The 16,001-nt window shown below is 42.5% G+C and overlaps 1 protein-coding gene across 3 annotated transcripts in view; it reads left to right on the plus strand.

Annotated features, from left to right (window-relative positions):
* The window catches only part of R3HCC1L (R3H domain and coiled-coil containing 1 like), a 101,331-nt gene extending 86,977 nt beyond the window's left edge, over window positions 1-14,354 (plus strand). For 2 of the 3 annotated variants that reach the window (XM_056120539.1, XM_056120538.1), the window contains 4 exons: window positions 2,377-2,447; window positions 3,860-3,955; window positions 4,477-4,617; window positions 13,740-14,354. In XM_056120539.1, the coding sequence (XP_055976514.1) occupies window positions 2,377-2,447; window positions 3,860-3,955; window positions 4,477-4,617; window positions 13,740-13,807 (376 nt within the window). In that variant the 3' untranslated portion in view covers window positions 13,808-14,354. Of the gene's footprint in view, window positions 1-2,376; window positions 2,448-3,859; window positions 3,956-4,476; window positions 4,618-13,739 lie in introns of those variants that run through there. The other variant, XM_056120540.1, reaches the window with a different exon arrangement.
* The last annotated feature ends 1,647 nt before the right edge of the window (window positions 14,355-16,001 follow it).

Below are 16,001 nucleotides of genomic sequence, written 5' to 3' on the forward strand. Positions count from 1 at the left end.
ATGAACCACTCTATGGACTAATTTTAAAATCAAATGTATATACTGGTTAGAGTATAGCTCCTGACTTTTCTTTAAGGGGCCAAAGTAAATATTTTCACACCATCATAGCACAAAAGCAGTCATTGATGATAAACAAACAAATGGTGCCTGCCTGTGTTCAGTGAACGTTCAAAAGCATTCTGTTTTTCTATAACATTCTAGGAAAAAGAAACTACTTAGCATCACCTAAATGTGTTTGGTCTGTAAATACTAGGAAAGTCCTGTAACTACTAGGAAAAGCGGGTGACTGAGTCCTAAAAGGCAACTAACAATCTCTGCTGTAGATCTTACTCTAAATATATAATGTAAGTCAGTTAGGCCAAGTTAGATCGACCCAATCTTTCCAGCTAGACCCAAAATCGGAATAGCCTAGTCCATATACAATGCATAGTATAATTTAAGAAATGGTCAGTGAGATTAAATAAGTTAAAAATATCTTTCTCACTAACAATGAATTTTAAAAGTCAACAGCAGGGCCACGTAGACAGCTGGCAAGGACTGGAGTGAACGCCTTGCATGCATGGGCTCCCTCTGACTGTTACCCAGCACTCCCAGAAATAGGGTATGCTGATGACCACCAGCACCTCTGGGTGTGACCCTGTTTGACCCCAGCACTACTGGAAAGCTCCCCAGTAAAGTAAACAGCAACCAGAGCAAACCCTAAGCATCAGCTTTGTTGATGTCTGGAATTTCCCAAAGATGGTTAATTCTTGTGAAGTAACTAACTTCTATTTGCTTTGTTTCTTCTCAGTCTCATCTGTAAGACTATTATCAAACTCAGAAGCATTCCCAAAGAACAGTACTTTTTTAAAGGATTGTGAAATTCCGGAGTCTGAAAGATACTTCAGGAACCCATCTACTTTTTTTTTCCTCTCTCTTTTTGTAAACTTTCTTATAATATTGAGCCATATTTGTAGTATTGAAATTTTCCAACTCCTGTGGTCACTTTGTGCCATGACCAAATTTGTTCTTACATTCATCACATTCTCTAACCTTCATTAAAGCCTCCATTATTCCTTTTTTATCGGATTGTTTTACTTTTTTTTTTTTTGCTTTTTGACTTTTTTTTTCACGCTTGGCAATGCTCAGGGGTTACTCCTGGCTCTGCACTGAGGAATTATTCCTGGTGGTGCTCAGGGGACCCTATGGGATGGCTGGGGATAAAACCTGAGTCAGCCGCGTGCAAGGCAAACGCCCTATCTGCTCTACTGTCACTCCAGCCTAGTTTCTTTTCTTTACTCGTTGTTTAGGAGGGAAAGCACATCTTCATTTTAAACACCCTCTTTCATCAATTTTAACAGTCTTTCACTTGCTATTAATAAAATGAACATAACTTGTGTGCTGAACTTTCCCTACGTTTTCAGCACTGTACTGTTTGCCTCGTCACGGGTGACCGCTTCCTCAGCAGCTGTGTGAGGGAACACCGTGTGCCTATTTCAGCAGATGAGCAGACCTGGCTTCAGGAGAGGTCAAACCTGCCCGGGGTCTCTGGGTCGTGCAACCAAATCCACGGCTCTCTGACCCTCAAGCCTGTGCTCTTTCCATAGAATTATTTTCATTTCATGAGTAGTTTAGGCTCCTAGTTGAAAAAAATAATAACATGATTATCCGGATAGTCATTGTGCTCATTAGACACCTCTGCTCCAAATAAAGATGCTTTTTTAACACTAAAATGGTCATTCTTTTCACTCTTTGTAATCTGGCCTGCTACATCTCTTATCTGTATTGTCCACAATTCTAGCCTATTTTTCCTTCCATTCTCCAATAAGGAAAAAAGAGAGCCTCTCTAGTTATCGTTGTCCTTTTTTCTTCTGTTAGGTTTATTTTTGATTTTTTTGTATTGAATGTCCTGTCTCACTGTCTCTGTCTCACTGTCTCTTTCTGTCCTTGAGTCTGCATCAGCATTAAATCCCGGTGTCCTTCGCTATCAGCCTCCTCCTCTAATGCTCTTTCTACCCCTCCTTTGCTTCCTTTTCCCATCTCTTCTTTACCCGTGCCCATACGAACATCTCTTGTAAATAGGGCGTTAAATACCTTACCTCCCCAAGAGACTAGTGAGGATTAATTAGTTGATGTCTATAAAATGACTAGGAATGTAAAATACTCCCAGGTAGTCCTTTATGATGGCATTATTGCTTTTAAAATTCAGTGGCTTCTTCTGTCCTCCAAGCTGTTTTTGCCGTCATTATCCTCATTCCACCTGTGCGCTGGTTGAGGATTTCTCGCTATCTCATCATGAAATGCTTTATGAGACTGTATTTGAAAGGTGTTTCATAGAAGCAAATTTTATTTTAAGAAATAAAATCGTGGTTTTTTTTTTTGTCGTTGTTGTTGCAGAAAAAAAGGATTTGATATTAAATGGGTGGATGATACACATGCCCTAGGAATATTCTCCAGTCCGATTACAGGTATTCACCCAATGAATTTTCATGTTCTTTTTTCTTTTTTTTTCCCCAACAGGCAAAGTGGGGGGTAGGGGGGTGGCGGGGGCGGCGGGGGCAGCAATGGATAAGGTTAGAGGCCCTACCAAGTGATTCTCTAGAGCCCTGGAGACAACTCTACCAGAAGTTCAATGTCAGGTGCTCTGTAGTACCGGGGACTACCCAGACCGCTCCAGCAGTGCTCAGGGGCTTGCAGGCTAGGGCTGCACCCTCAACACTCAGGGGACCATGTGGTGCCACAGATTGACCTGAGGCCAGGTACTTGGAAGACACGAGCCTAAACCCCTCTCCTGTCTCATTGGCTCTTCGTGTTCTTTTCCTGTTTTGCCATTTTATTCCTGATATTATCTTTATTCTCAGTTTTCCTTCTATTCCAGACAATTGGCTTACCTCCCCCGCCCCCAACCCCCACCCCATTCCTCACCCCAGTCAGTGTAGGTAATTGGCAGATACGGAGTTTTTTGGTTGGTTGGTTGGTTGGTTTGTTCGGGGGTCAGTACTCCCTGTCTTTTTTCACCATAATCTAATGGTCTTTGGAGAGATCATCAGCTCTTTCCAAAGTGTTTTATTTTATGATTCTCAATTATGATAGTGCACAAATAGATGATAGGTAAAGAAGAAGCCACTGTGACTGATAACAATGCTTATGTTTTACATTTGTATTTTTTAGATTTTTATCATGCAGTATTTGTAATTCCATTCCTCCCTCTCTGCCCTAAATGGATTTGAAGTAGTTCATAAACAAGTCCATCAAGAATTTGTAATCCTCCTTCCTGAATATATGATTGAGCCTTTTCACATATGTCATTGCCTCTGACAGGTCTTTAAGGAAATTAAAGAGGTTGGTTTCTGTCTCAGCCTCCCTGAGCAGTGAGCTATCCCCTTGTCTGTAAAGGGCCCAGATCGCAAACATTTTAGGTTTTGTGTAGATACAAGTACTTCACTCTCTGCTTATAGAACACATCCATGGGCATTCTACAGATGAACAGACATACCTCTATTCCATAAACTTTAATTTACAGTAATAGCTGTTTGGCTAGAAATGGTAACAGAACTATAGTTTGCCAACCCCCATCTTAGATTCTCTCTATCCAGTTGCTCCTTAGAGATTTTTTTGGAGCCTGCCATCTGTCTCTTACCATGGGGGAAGGAGGGGGAAAGGGCATGTAACATCTAGAAAATAGAAAGTACTAAGAACTTAAGGCCAGGAATTTAGCTCAGTAGTAGAGCACTTGCCTTGCTGGTTCAATCCCAGGCACCACAAAAAAGAAAAAAAAAATAGAAGAAAGGAAAAAACTAAGAACTTGCCATAAATTTTCCCATACATCTGCAATCATCATGTCTTCTTCTGCTTTATTTATCTGTATCTGTCTTTGCAGCCCGGGATGCTCTGGGCAGTAAGCATACCATGGTGAAGATCCGGCCTTTGTCACAGGCCACGAGAGCAGCCAAGGCCAAAGCGCGAGCGTTTGCCGGTGAGCCGATAATCCTCAGGGGGGAAAGGGTGTGCTCATGTTGCTAGTTGTGGTTTTGTTTTGTTTTTTCCCTCGAAGTTGTACAGTACCCATAGTTCTAAAGATATATCACCTTTATTTTTAGAGTGAGAGGAAGTATATTTTTAAAGATAGGAAGAAGAGAGAGAGATGGCTATGTTGGAAATATGAACTCTTGCGCAGTCAGTCGGAAAGCGAGACGTATTAACTGCAGCAAAGCAGCAAGCATTTCCTGATGACATGCTTATCTAGTTTACTTCCGTGTTGAGCTGTTTGATAGTCACTGTAAGAAACTGTGTTAATACTGATAATGAAGCCAGGGTTGTTTGTGAGCTGCCTTGTTAATTTCTTCTGATCGTCATCTATCAGGCTTCTATTAATTACTGCTGATGCAGCCCTTGTTAGTCTATTTTGTATGTTAATTACTGAGTTAAATCACTTGGAGCTGGAATGCTTTCTCTTCCTCACTCCCTCCGATCTGCCTCCCCCTTTCCCTCATGCAGAGTTCCTCCAGCCTGCAAAGGAGCGTCCTGAGACTTCAGCAGCCCTTGCCAGAAGGTTAGTCATCAGTGCCCTTGGGGTGCGAAGTAAGCAGAGCAAAACCGAGCGGGAAGCAGAGCTCAAGAAACTGCGAGAAGCCCGAGGTGAGTTGAACTGATGACATTCTACTATAGTCGCTTTAGAGCTCACCGTAAAGGCAGGTATTTTTTAAAAAAAAATGAATGAAGCCCGTTCCATTTTGTCATTTCCATTTCCTAGAAGCCTTCCAAGTGTATTGAAATTTTTCCCATGCCTTATATTCAGGAGAGAGGAGAGAGACAGTTCAGGTTTTGTATCTCTCTCTCTCTCTCTCTCTCTCTCTCTCTCTCTCTCTCACACACACACACACACACCATCACCACCACCACCACCACCCCCCCCACCCCCCCAAGGCTTCTTAATTCATGCTCCTTCTAGTTGTTTTCCAAGAGATAGGTTTGGTCTTCTCAGATTACCCAGGGCTCTTTTTATGTAGTTCTTGTTCCAACCTCTGAGTAACCATAATAGTCTCCCAGGCAAAGAAGAAATATAATTTGCTCATGTTTTTACTGAACCATGATTGCCATAGTGCTATCAAAATGGTTCAGCTCTTAGAAGAAGAAAAATTAAGGGAAAGCCAGCAACTGACATTGATGATAATAACTAGAGTAGGTTTTTTTCTTCAGAGTATTCCTGAGTGACTCCATTAGCGTTTATCTAGATTCTCCTATCTTCTGATTGTTTTCCAGTACCTAACAGCTCTCAGAAAATATTTCACCTGATTCACACGCAGGGTTTTCCTTTTCCTATAGTTTCGAGTTGATTTTTAAATCCCTCTCTTCTCCTTATATGCTGTTGACTTGCATGTAAAGGTTTGGGACTCTGGCTTGGCCCGCAAGTACTTTTTATCAACCTTCAGGCCTTTGACAGTCTCACTGCTGAATCTGTGAAGGCAATTTATTCTGAAAATTCCACTTACCAAAAAGTAACTTCATTTTTCCATTAAACGAATTGAAGTTTCAAACTCCTTGTTTATTGCTGATCTAACAAGGCCATTAATACTTCCTGTCCACTCTGCTCCAGTGATAGCAGGCAGCTTGTGGACTCGGCTGCTCTGGCCAGATAACCAGTGACTGAGTGTGTCCTGGCAGGTGCTCCAGTTTCAGAGTTGAAATCAACTAATTTTTGAAACCTTCTTGATCATAATGAGGCAATTTGGGTTTTGTTTGTTTGTTTTTAAATGCATTGTTTATTTAAAGGTTTCTTAAAGATTACTGAAATCGAGGATGATTTCTCTTTTTTTAATGGATGATCATAATAGGACTGTGTTAAAGGAGAATGTATAGTGTTCTTATCCTTTATTAATTGGTTATGTCTGTGATAAATGATTTCTCTGTGATAAGCACAAATATTCCATGTGATCAGTAGAGTATAATAGTAATGGTGCCTGTAAGAGGAGTTATTTCTTTGGCAGTGTATCAGGCTTTCCAGTAAGTGTAATATCACCTGTATCTCCAGATATTGCAGCTGTTGTTTAGCTTGGATAGCATCTGGATGTTCCCTTTATTTTTCTGTGGGCACATCAGCATGCAGTTCCATTTTAAGTATCTGTTTAAATGCCCAGCTATACAAAGCACATTTCAGGGATGCAATTAAAAATGAGACTATTGGCTAATTGGGTACCCTATTACTTAACCTTTTTTTTAAAAAAAGGCTATTGTGAAGAGACCCACTGTGATGAGTTCCTTCTGTCCAGTGGTGCCGAGGCTGTACAGATGGGAGAGCACCTTGCCTTTGTTATTCTTTAAAACTCCTTCGTTCTCTATGTCCAAGGAAAATTCTTGATACACCTTTTTCTAGCTCCTTGATCTACTGAGCAGACATTGATACTGTTAAGGTATAAGGCAGAACAGACATTTCTGTTCAAGATTTGCCATTGTAGAAGGGTCAGTATAGCATAGAGAATCATAGAGGATAATATTATAAACTCTATAATCATACCTTCTGGGTCCGTATCAGACCTCCTGGGCCCACGTTTACCGACTGTCTGACCTTGGTCAAATCTTAGTCTCTGAACGCCTCTGTTTCCTCCTCCATAAAGTGGAAGTCAAGTGAGATAATCACCTAAAGGTACTTGTCAAAAAAGTCATTGTCAAAAAACCCTCCTATTTCTTGGGCCAGTAATAAGTATGTGATTTCAATGTAAACTGCAGCTACTTTTATTAGTAATTGCAACAGTACTTCTTATGGTAGGTCCAGCTAGATTCCAGTGCATTATTTCTGTTTTCATTCATTTTACACTGAGCACTGGTCCCTGTGTAGGGCAGGGAAGGAGATGGCAAGACTCTTATTTCTTAAGATTTAGAGTCCAGTAGGGTATATCTTCCTTGAATAAGGACTAAAATGTGAACTTCATGTTTTAAGCCGTAGCACAGCGGGTAAGGCCTTGCATGCGACCGGCCTGGGTTTGATCCCTTTCTCCCTCTCGGAGAGCCCAGCAAGCTACCGAGAGTATTCTGCCCACACGGCAGAGCCTGGCAAGCTCTCTGTGGTGTATTTGATATGCCAAAAACAGCAACAACAAGTCTCACAATTTGTTGTGAGACGTTACTGGTACCCACTCGAGCAGATCGATGAACAACGGGAGGACAGTGCTACAGTGCTGCAGTTTCCTCTCTTATTTCATTTCCTCAGATTTTCAGATTAAAAGCCATGAAAAGGATTTTGTTGATCAGAGAGATTAGAAGAAAATTCCAGGCAGTATAACCTGTTATGGTGGTGTTGTATATGACAGTTCTGTGATGGATGGTATTATCTCTTAGAGCCAGCCCGGAGAAGTTAAGTAACTGGCCTGCTAGGTCACCAAGCTGCGAAGCTGAGAGGAGGCATTTGAACCTAGACCTCTCTAAAGCTCACGTACCTTTTACATTACTGTAAAAGTCCCCTTCAAGGACTTGCGAATCACTTTTTTTTTCTAGAAAAGAAATTTAAGATCTTTGGAAAATAAAAGATGCCAGATTTCTTTTAAGTTCTCTTTCCAATTGTTACAGCTTTCACTGTCCAAAGATTCTTCCTAAAGTCTATAATGGTGGTTTAAACCTGTTTCCTCTTCGTTTTTCCTCAGTAAAAATAGGGAACATCTGGACACCATTCTGTTCTAACAACTTTTAACCACGGAGATCAAAGGCAAATCACTTAGGACTGAGGAAGTCTGGTCTGTAATGGAGTTTTTGCCATTAACTAGCTGTGTGGCTCTAGGCAAGTCTCGTATACCTCTCTTTGCCCCTGTTTCCCAAAAAGGTGAAAGTGTTATTTTGATTATTCCAAGCCAAGGTGGATTTTTTTTTTAACACAGCATAAGGTAACAAATAAAAATGTTAGAAATGCTTTACAGAGTCAGTGAACTGTTGGGCAGTTAGTATTCATTAGAATGATATAAACAACCAATAACTGAGATACATTGTGTACTGTTGCCATAACAGTTTAGGAGATTAGGCTAGTCCTGTTAGTCGGGGACATTCTTTTTGTTTGTTTGGGGTTTTTTTTTTTTTTTTTTGCGGGGGTGGCGCAGGTAATGCCACAACCAGCTGCTTTTTTTGGGGGGGTAATGCCAAACCCAGCTGCACTCAGGTCTTATTCCTGGCTCTGCACTCAGGACTCACTCCTGATTGAACTCCAGGGACAGTGGGTTGCTGGGAATTGAACCCAGGTCTGTTGTGTGGAAGGCAGGAACCCTACCCACTGTACTATTTCTCCAGGCCCATGACATTATTTCTTGGTGAATTTTTGACATGATTATTCAGTTGATCAGTATTAGCATGGAAATTAAAATCTCCACACTGAAGTGGTTATCTGTACTTTTGTTAATACTGAATTGTTGCCATGTGAACATGAGTCCTTTTTAGCTTGCTGACTTGTTGCTGAATAAAACTCTCAACCTCTCAAAAAAAAAATGCTATACATTGTATTATGCAGTTAATCACTACATATTCATTGAATACGCAATATTGGTTGCTATAATTTTTCTCTGTAAGTCTTATTTCCTTCCTGATTCTATTCTGAACCCTGTCAAGTCCTTTGTGTTTTTCTTTATAAAAACCAAATGTTGAACACCGCATATGAGATCTTTCTAATTAAATGAATTTGAGATTTGGAAATTTGAAGTTAAATACTTTCTTGCTTAGTTCCCTTATCCCACTTTAGTTTTCAGCTCTTTTAATGAGAAGTCTGTCTTAGCCCTTCTTAGACATTATAAAATAAAATTACTCTGGGAAAAATTCAACAAAAAGGAAGTACTAAAATCATTCTTAAGAATACCATTGTATATATAAAGAGGATAAGAGTTTTAGTATACAGTCCTTGAACATCAGGAAAGTATCTTTTAGTTCAGCAAAGTATGTATTATATCAGAAGTATGCTAAAAGTGAAAAGTAAAAGCATATATATATATATTTGAGTACTTTGTATTTGATTTAATCATGTGTTTTAAATCAGTGATTCATGCTGAATGGTAAAATATGTAAAATTGTCCTCGTGTTCCACTTACCCAAACAGTTTTATTTCCTACCTATAATTCAATAAAAATCCAATGCCAGGGCCAGAGAAATAGTACTTGCACTGCATGCCGTTGACCCACTTGGATCTCCTGCACTGTGTCGGATCCCCTGATCAGTGCCAGGGATCGCTCCTGAGCCCAGAGCCAGAAGCATCCCCAAGTGCTGCTCCAGGCATAGCCCATCCACCCCACCCCCACCCCCCAGAAGTTGCACTCTTATTTTCAAGGCCTACTGAATTTTATTTTATAACTTATTTCCATTTTACTCCTGGGCATTAGTAATTAGTTGACTGGTTCTAAAAGTCTATGTTTTGGGTCACAGCTCTAAAAGACAGGATAAAAAATAATTTGATCCTTTAACTTGATTCATTAAATCACTAACTTGCAACAGTAAAATCATCTGTAGGATTTTTTTTTCCCAGCTATAATCTAAAAAAATAAAAAACCACTGTCGCTGCCTTTTGAAATCCTTTTTAGGCATTCCATTTTCTTCCTTAAAAGATGGTGCTAGATTTGCTGACTCATACCCCGGTCCGTGGCATTTTATTGATGTCTTTTCACCCCCGTGTGAGGCTTCCTTCATATCTAACCACATTTCTTTTCATTTTATTATGATCTTTTTCTCTGCAATGCAGTGCTTACCCCACATATTTTACCTTTTATTTTCATCGAGGGGGACACTGCGCCATAGGGCAGTCAGAATCACCTTGCTACTTGCACAGCACCCAGGAGTAAACCTTACTCTCTCTCCCTAGGTATTACTAATCCAGCTTAGTAGCACCCAGGAGTAAGTATAGACCCTTAATCTCTCCCTAGACTCACTGAGCCAGCTTCAGGCCCTTCTCCCAAGGGCAACCTAACAGCAGAACTTGTGGGGATTGACCTAGTGCCTGTGAGATGCACCAGGGTTTGAACTCTTGGCCTTGTGGCTGCTGGCAGCTGTTACGCCATCATCCATGCTCCCTTTCACTGCTCTTTAATAAATTTATGTCCCTGGCCTAGATCAGGGATTAACATATTAACCTCAGAAATAACTGATCAGTCTGCCAGCTGTTGCTGAATAAACAACACTTAGTCCTTTGTTTTAACGAACATTAATTACCATCCCACCATCCAGAGTTAAATAACCCATCCACTTACATGACCCATGTGACGGTTCCCAATACATTAATGATTCTGTGTCCATGTAAAGTCTAAATTTAAAGTCTGAAATATGAAACGGTGCTAATAAAAGGAGATTGCTTTTATTAGTTTTTGATCTCTTGGATCTATTAACTCATGAAAGTAGTCCACTGGGTCAGTTTGACTGGGCTTATACTGCAAGTCTTTATATTGCTTATTCTGTGGGTAACTGCAAGTGGATTTTGTGAAGGTCCTTTTTTTCCCCCTATTCTGTTCTTACGTATAGAGATGAATTTTCAGAGTTTTAATTTGTATCCCTTTTCTTTCTTTTTTAAAACATGACACCCAGCTGGCCCTTTTGAAATCTCAACATTTTCATGTCTCAGGGAGAGGTGGTGATTTCAGTCAATTCACTTAGTATCATTTTTGCCAGTCTATTTATTATTCTTGGAAATGAAAGTCTTTAGGGCAAGTTTATGTGAATGCTTTTATGTCAGTCATTTCATGGGAATTCTTCTATCCTTCTTAGTTCCCAGCCTTTCAGGCTTTTGTTGAGCTTTGCCTTTACTTAGTTTACTTTCTTAAGTTGTTGGAGGTAAAATTAATAGAAGCCTTTTTCCTATCCTATGTCTGTCAGCTATTATCTCCTTTTTTTTTTCTAATAAAGGGACATTTCTTCAGTACCCCTTTTTTTTCCTAGTCATTTCCCCCCTTTTAGATTTTTTAGATTGTATCTTCACAATGTCAGGATATTAGAAAGTATGCCAGTTTAAGAATTAAGGATCTGGGTTTCAACTTCACTAATTACATAACCCTGGCAAGTCATGGGATTTCTTTGCACTTCCATTTCCTCTTTAAAATGAAGACATTTTAAAGTTTCATCCTAACCCGTACTTCTCATTTCTCTTTTTGGCATCTGTTTCTGAGTGTATGTCCCTCTTCCTAGTGCTTCTCAGTTTCCATCTCTCCTATTGCAGTCTTACATGATTTTTCTGTGTGACTTAACACCAGAATGACCTGTTATATTTAAGGTAAAAGGTAAAGGTAAAGGCCCTCCCGTTGTTCATCGATTTGCTCGAGCGGGCCCAGTAACTTCTCCATTGGAGACTTTGTTGTTACTGTGTCTGGCATATCGGATACGTCACGGGGAGCTTGCCAGGCTCTGCCGTGCGGGCGAGATACTCTCGGTAGCTTGCTGGGCTCCCCGAGAGGGGCGAAGGAATCGAACTCAGGTCGGCCATGTTGGCTGCGTGCAAGGCAAACGCCCTACCGCTGTGCTATTGCTCCACATTTAATAATGGACACTTATAACCTTTCTCTAGAAAATGTTGGGGCCATAAATGTTTCCAGATTTTTAGTTTTTCCAATTTGGGGAGGTGCGGGGGGTGTTTATTTGGGCCACACCCACCAGTGTGGGTGGGTAAGCCCACTCAGAGCTTACTCCTGCCTCTGCACTCACCCTGAAATATGAAACGGTGCTAATAAAAGGAGATTGCTTTTATAGGAGATAATGCCTATATAGGGAACTATATAGGAGTGCCAGGGATTGAGCCTGGTCAGCTGTGTGCAAAGCAAGTTCCCTACCTGCTGTACTATCACTCTGGTTTTATCCACTGTTTTTTCCAGCTTTCGAGAGGTAATACGGTTGTCACATGACCCAATGCCAGAAGCACACACCGAAAGAGTATTTCTGCAGCAGAATGTTTCACACTCAGTGGGCATCTACATAGGCCAGACAGCCTTGTGTCCACTGAGGTTAGGTTTTGGACACTGTATTGGGTTAAAAAGCAAAGCTTCGTTTTCAGACATGCTTCATTATATGGGCCGCTGCTCCTGGAGAACTTCTGTGTTAGTTGGGAGGGAGGGTGACAGCCACCTCCTGTGCTGTGCTCAGGAAACTCTTGGCCAGTTGGACCCGTAGTTTCATACAAGGGCCCAACATGCAGTGCAGTATGGGCCCTGCAGTGCCAGGGGTTATTCAGACCACCTGGCCAGTGCCATGGGGTCTTCAGGACTGCACCCAGTGATGCTCGGGGAGACCATGTGATGCCAGGGATTGAACAAGGGTTGGCTGCATGCAAGGCCTGTGCCTTCCCCCTCATGCTCTCTTTCTGACCCCCATACTTGACGTTTTAAAATTTACTGAAAGTTCTGTGTTCTAATACATTTATTTTTTTGGTTTCTTCATGTGTGTTCTTGGAATCCAACTGTTCGTCGCTCTCATCCAAGGTTGCCTTTGCCTTTGCTTTCTAATTTTTCCCTGTTCCTTAGAGGGAATACCACAGTGCCGTGCTTAGAAATGCTGAAATCCTTTCGGCAAGCCAAAGTCACTCTTGGCACATCTCCCTGAGTGCCCCGTCTCGATCCAAGCCTGTCTTGAAGCTGAGCCATAGGGCACCGAGTTAATTCAGCCCTCCATTTGCAGTTTGCTGACCCGCCTTTTGCCTCCGACAACTTTGCTGCTATATTCAGATAATGCCACAAGATGGTGCCCGAATAGCAGCAGATTTCTCCTCCTCACGTTTCCAAGTGCCAGTCAGCGTCCTAAGTTTTTCCCCCCTTGAAGTACTAACATAGTCTAGAGATTTTGTAAGGAATTCAACCGAGTTAGAAAAGTACAGCAATGTAGAAAATGTTGTCTAAACCCACCTTGACTTCTGTACTCCTTGGCTCATGACTTGCAAAATCTTTTTTACAGACATTATCTGAAATAATAGCCCTTGGAAGGAAGCACTTAAGCTTATCATCTATATTTTATGGTTTCAAGATAAATGATTAGCCATGAATTAGAACTGGTATTGTGGTACCTAATGAAGTGCTTGGACTGTCAACATAGATGGTCTCTGTTTTCTCAAATCTTGGTGAAATGTTAAATGGAGAAGCAACCTTCTGTGTAAAAATTTGAATAGGGATCAGCCAGATTTGTACGTTTGTATTTTCTTTTCTTTTTTTTTGAAAAATAGCCCTTAGTGTCCTTCCATATATGTGGTCATTTTTCCACCCCGCCATCGTGTGTTCTGGAAGATTCTGGTTCCTGGAAGTGCTTGGAAAGTACTGAAATTTGATTGACTTCTGACATACTTTTCCCCATAAGGTTAAAGGAAGGAGATATAACTAAAGCTAGGGGCTATTATTTTTATTTGCACAGAAAGACAGAAGAAGAAGAAGAATAAAATATATTCCTAATCACTGTTGAAAATGTTTAAGTATCAGAAAAACCAGGAATAATGGACAGCTCTATTGAAACACTAATGCAGTTGAGAAATAAAACGCACTCACTGGATTATCAGACTAGAATCATAACTGCTCAGTCTTGACTAACCTCATCTAGTTCTCATTTCCGTTAGTCCTAGATCTTTCTCTGTATTATAATACTTTTTGTTTGTAGTATTTTATGTTTCTATTTACAAAGCATTTATAGAGTTAAAGATATTAACTCTTGAAATCAATTCTGAGAAAAAAACAGGAAGTCCCCCTGTCATGTGAATCAGTGAACCTTGTAATTTGTAATAAGGGAAAGACACTGGTTCCAAGATTACTAATTCTCCTTAATGCCGCCCTTATTCACAGAGAGAAAACGCCTAGAAGCCAAGCAACGGGAAGACATCTGGGAAGGCAGAGACCAGTCTGAAGCTTGAACATACACAGTGAAAGGGATCTAACTCCATGGATTCAGAAAGGATTTCCCTGGTCTTCAGAGATGAGGGGGATTTCAGACCTCTGTGCACATGCAGATGTGCACGTTAATAAGGAGCGAGAGAAAGTGACCAAGAACTGGCTAAGGATAGAAAAAGAGATTGACTCCTGTCAATCTCTACTCCTAAATGCAGTTCTTTGGAATCCCTTAACTGTGGGGCGTAGAAGGAAGAGCCAGTGGTAGGAAGGCACTCGGGAGATGTGAGGTCCAAGAGTTCTCTGGACGGGGCAAGTCCCGTAAGCATGGATCACACTCCTGAGATGTTTTAAGTAAATACAAAACAGAGGATTTGAATCTGCAATGATGAGAGATTAAGGGGCAGCCAAAACACGGTGTTCCTTCCTGAGGGCTTCCCCGAATCAGAACCGCAGCATTGAGGGGAAGGCGGGGGCAGGGGCAGGGCCAGGCAGTTCAGAGAGACGGAACCGTGTCTAGCGTACGTGGCATTCCCAGAATGGAGACTGCCACCTCCAGGACGCCAGCGTTGGTGAAGGGCAGCAGATGGGGGGGGGGGGGGGAGCGGAGGAGGTGGGGGTTGGGCTGCAGAGTGTGCCCTGAGCTGGCTGCCGGGGGGCTGCACTAGCTGCTCGGCCACTAGGGCCGTGCCAGCCTCGTGCCTGCTGGGAAGCCAATCTCAGGATGGCTCTCGGCGCCAGCATAAGCAGAGACACCCGTTGTAAGAAGACATTAAAGTCCATTTCGTGACAAAGACGTCTCCGGTGTTGGCTGATTTTGCGCTCCCACAAAGAAGCTAGAGCTCATGCTGCCTCTTCCGTTCTGTGGTGCAGTCCGCAAGGTCGGTGGTGGTGGTGGTGGTTTAGAGTGGATGCATGTGTGGGGAGAACTCGTCCCCCGTGTCCTCTCTCTCTGCCCATCATCTCTCTGCACCCAGAATAAAGCACATACGTGGCTTTTCTAGGGTTGGTGCGTGGTTGTCTCCTCTTACCCTCCTGCGTGTTCCCCCACTCTAGCCTCGAACCCTCTCCCCCTTCTTTCACCGCTCGCATGCTGCAGGGAGCATTTGGCACACAGCAAGTTCCTGGGATGGCCCTCTCGGCCTGGGACAGAGGCACCTGGCAAGGCAGCACCAGAGAGACCTCGGTCACAGTGAAGAGCAGCCAGAATCAGGCACCTCTGAGCCACGGGGGATTCATTCAGGGCACAGGCGCAGACAGGCCTATCCATCTCGTGTCGATCCCCGCAGGGTTTGGAAAAGTCATTCCGCACTGCCAGAACGGTTGAGAACCAGCCAGAGGCTCCCGGACTTACTGACCTACCACTCTGTTCCGGGTGAGAACTCAGCACTCCCCGAATGCCCCCTTTGTTAAGTGGACAGACAGAAAGCACCCCACTCCTGAATTTCACCTGAGGCCACTCCTGCCCCCCTGGATCATTCCAGCTGCACCCTTCCCCAAGGAGTGGTTTCACTCACTTTGGGGGAACACTCTCCTGGACTTTGAGATGCTGTGAGAGAAACAGTGTCTCATTGTGCTTTTAAATGAGGGCAAAGTCTTATTTTTGTATGATTCCGTGCCTGTGACAGTGATGGATGTTAGCATCGCCAAAAACATGGTAGCAGGCCTCTGCCCGGACATTTCTCAGATGACACCAGCCTCAGGTCTTAGTCCTGACCCACCTATCCTGGCTACTATTCCAGTCTCTCAGCTCTCTTGCAGCTCCTCAGCATGGTTTTCTCACGTCTCGATCAGAAGTATCCCTTGTTCACATGAGTGCCTCTGTTCCGAGTTTGGGAGATTACGAAAACCCTTCTCCTGGCAGGCTGGCATCCCTCTCCCTGACTTCCAGCTGCCCGATCTCTGTGTTCTCATCACTGACAGACTCTCCTCAGACAGGCAAGTCTGCCGGAACGATATGGCTGCATTTGAAAAGAAATGCAGGGAATTGGAGCCAGCCCTCCTACGGAATGTTCCATACCTCTCAAGTACACCCTGGCTCTCTCCTCATTTTCCAGGGTTGAGAGTGACTTTGGGCAATAAGAGGGTGGCACTTGCTTCTTCCTTCCCTTACTATGACAGTATTTTGGCTTTTAAGGGCATGATCAATGGTAGCATATGCATATGCCTTATGTTATTGCGACTGTTTTCTTGCCATCCTCATAATTTCTAGGTGTTCTG

Source organism: Sorex fumeus, unplaced genomic scaffold (assembly GCF_029834395.1).
Source record: "Sorex fumeus unplaced genomic scaffold, SorFum_2.1 ptg000043l, whole genome shotgun sequence".
NCBI lineage: Eukaryota > Metazoa > Chordata > Mammalia > Eulipotyphla > Soricidae > Sorex > Sorex fumeus.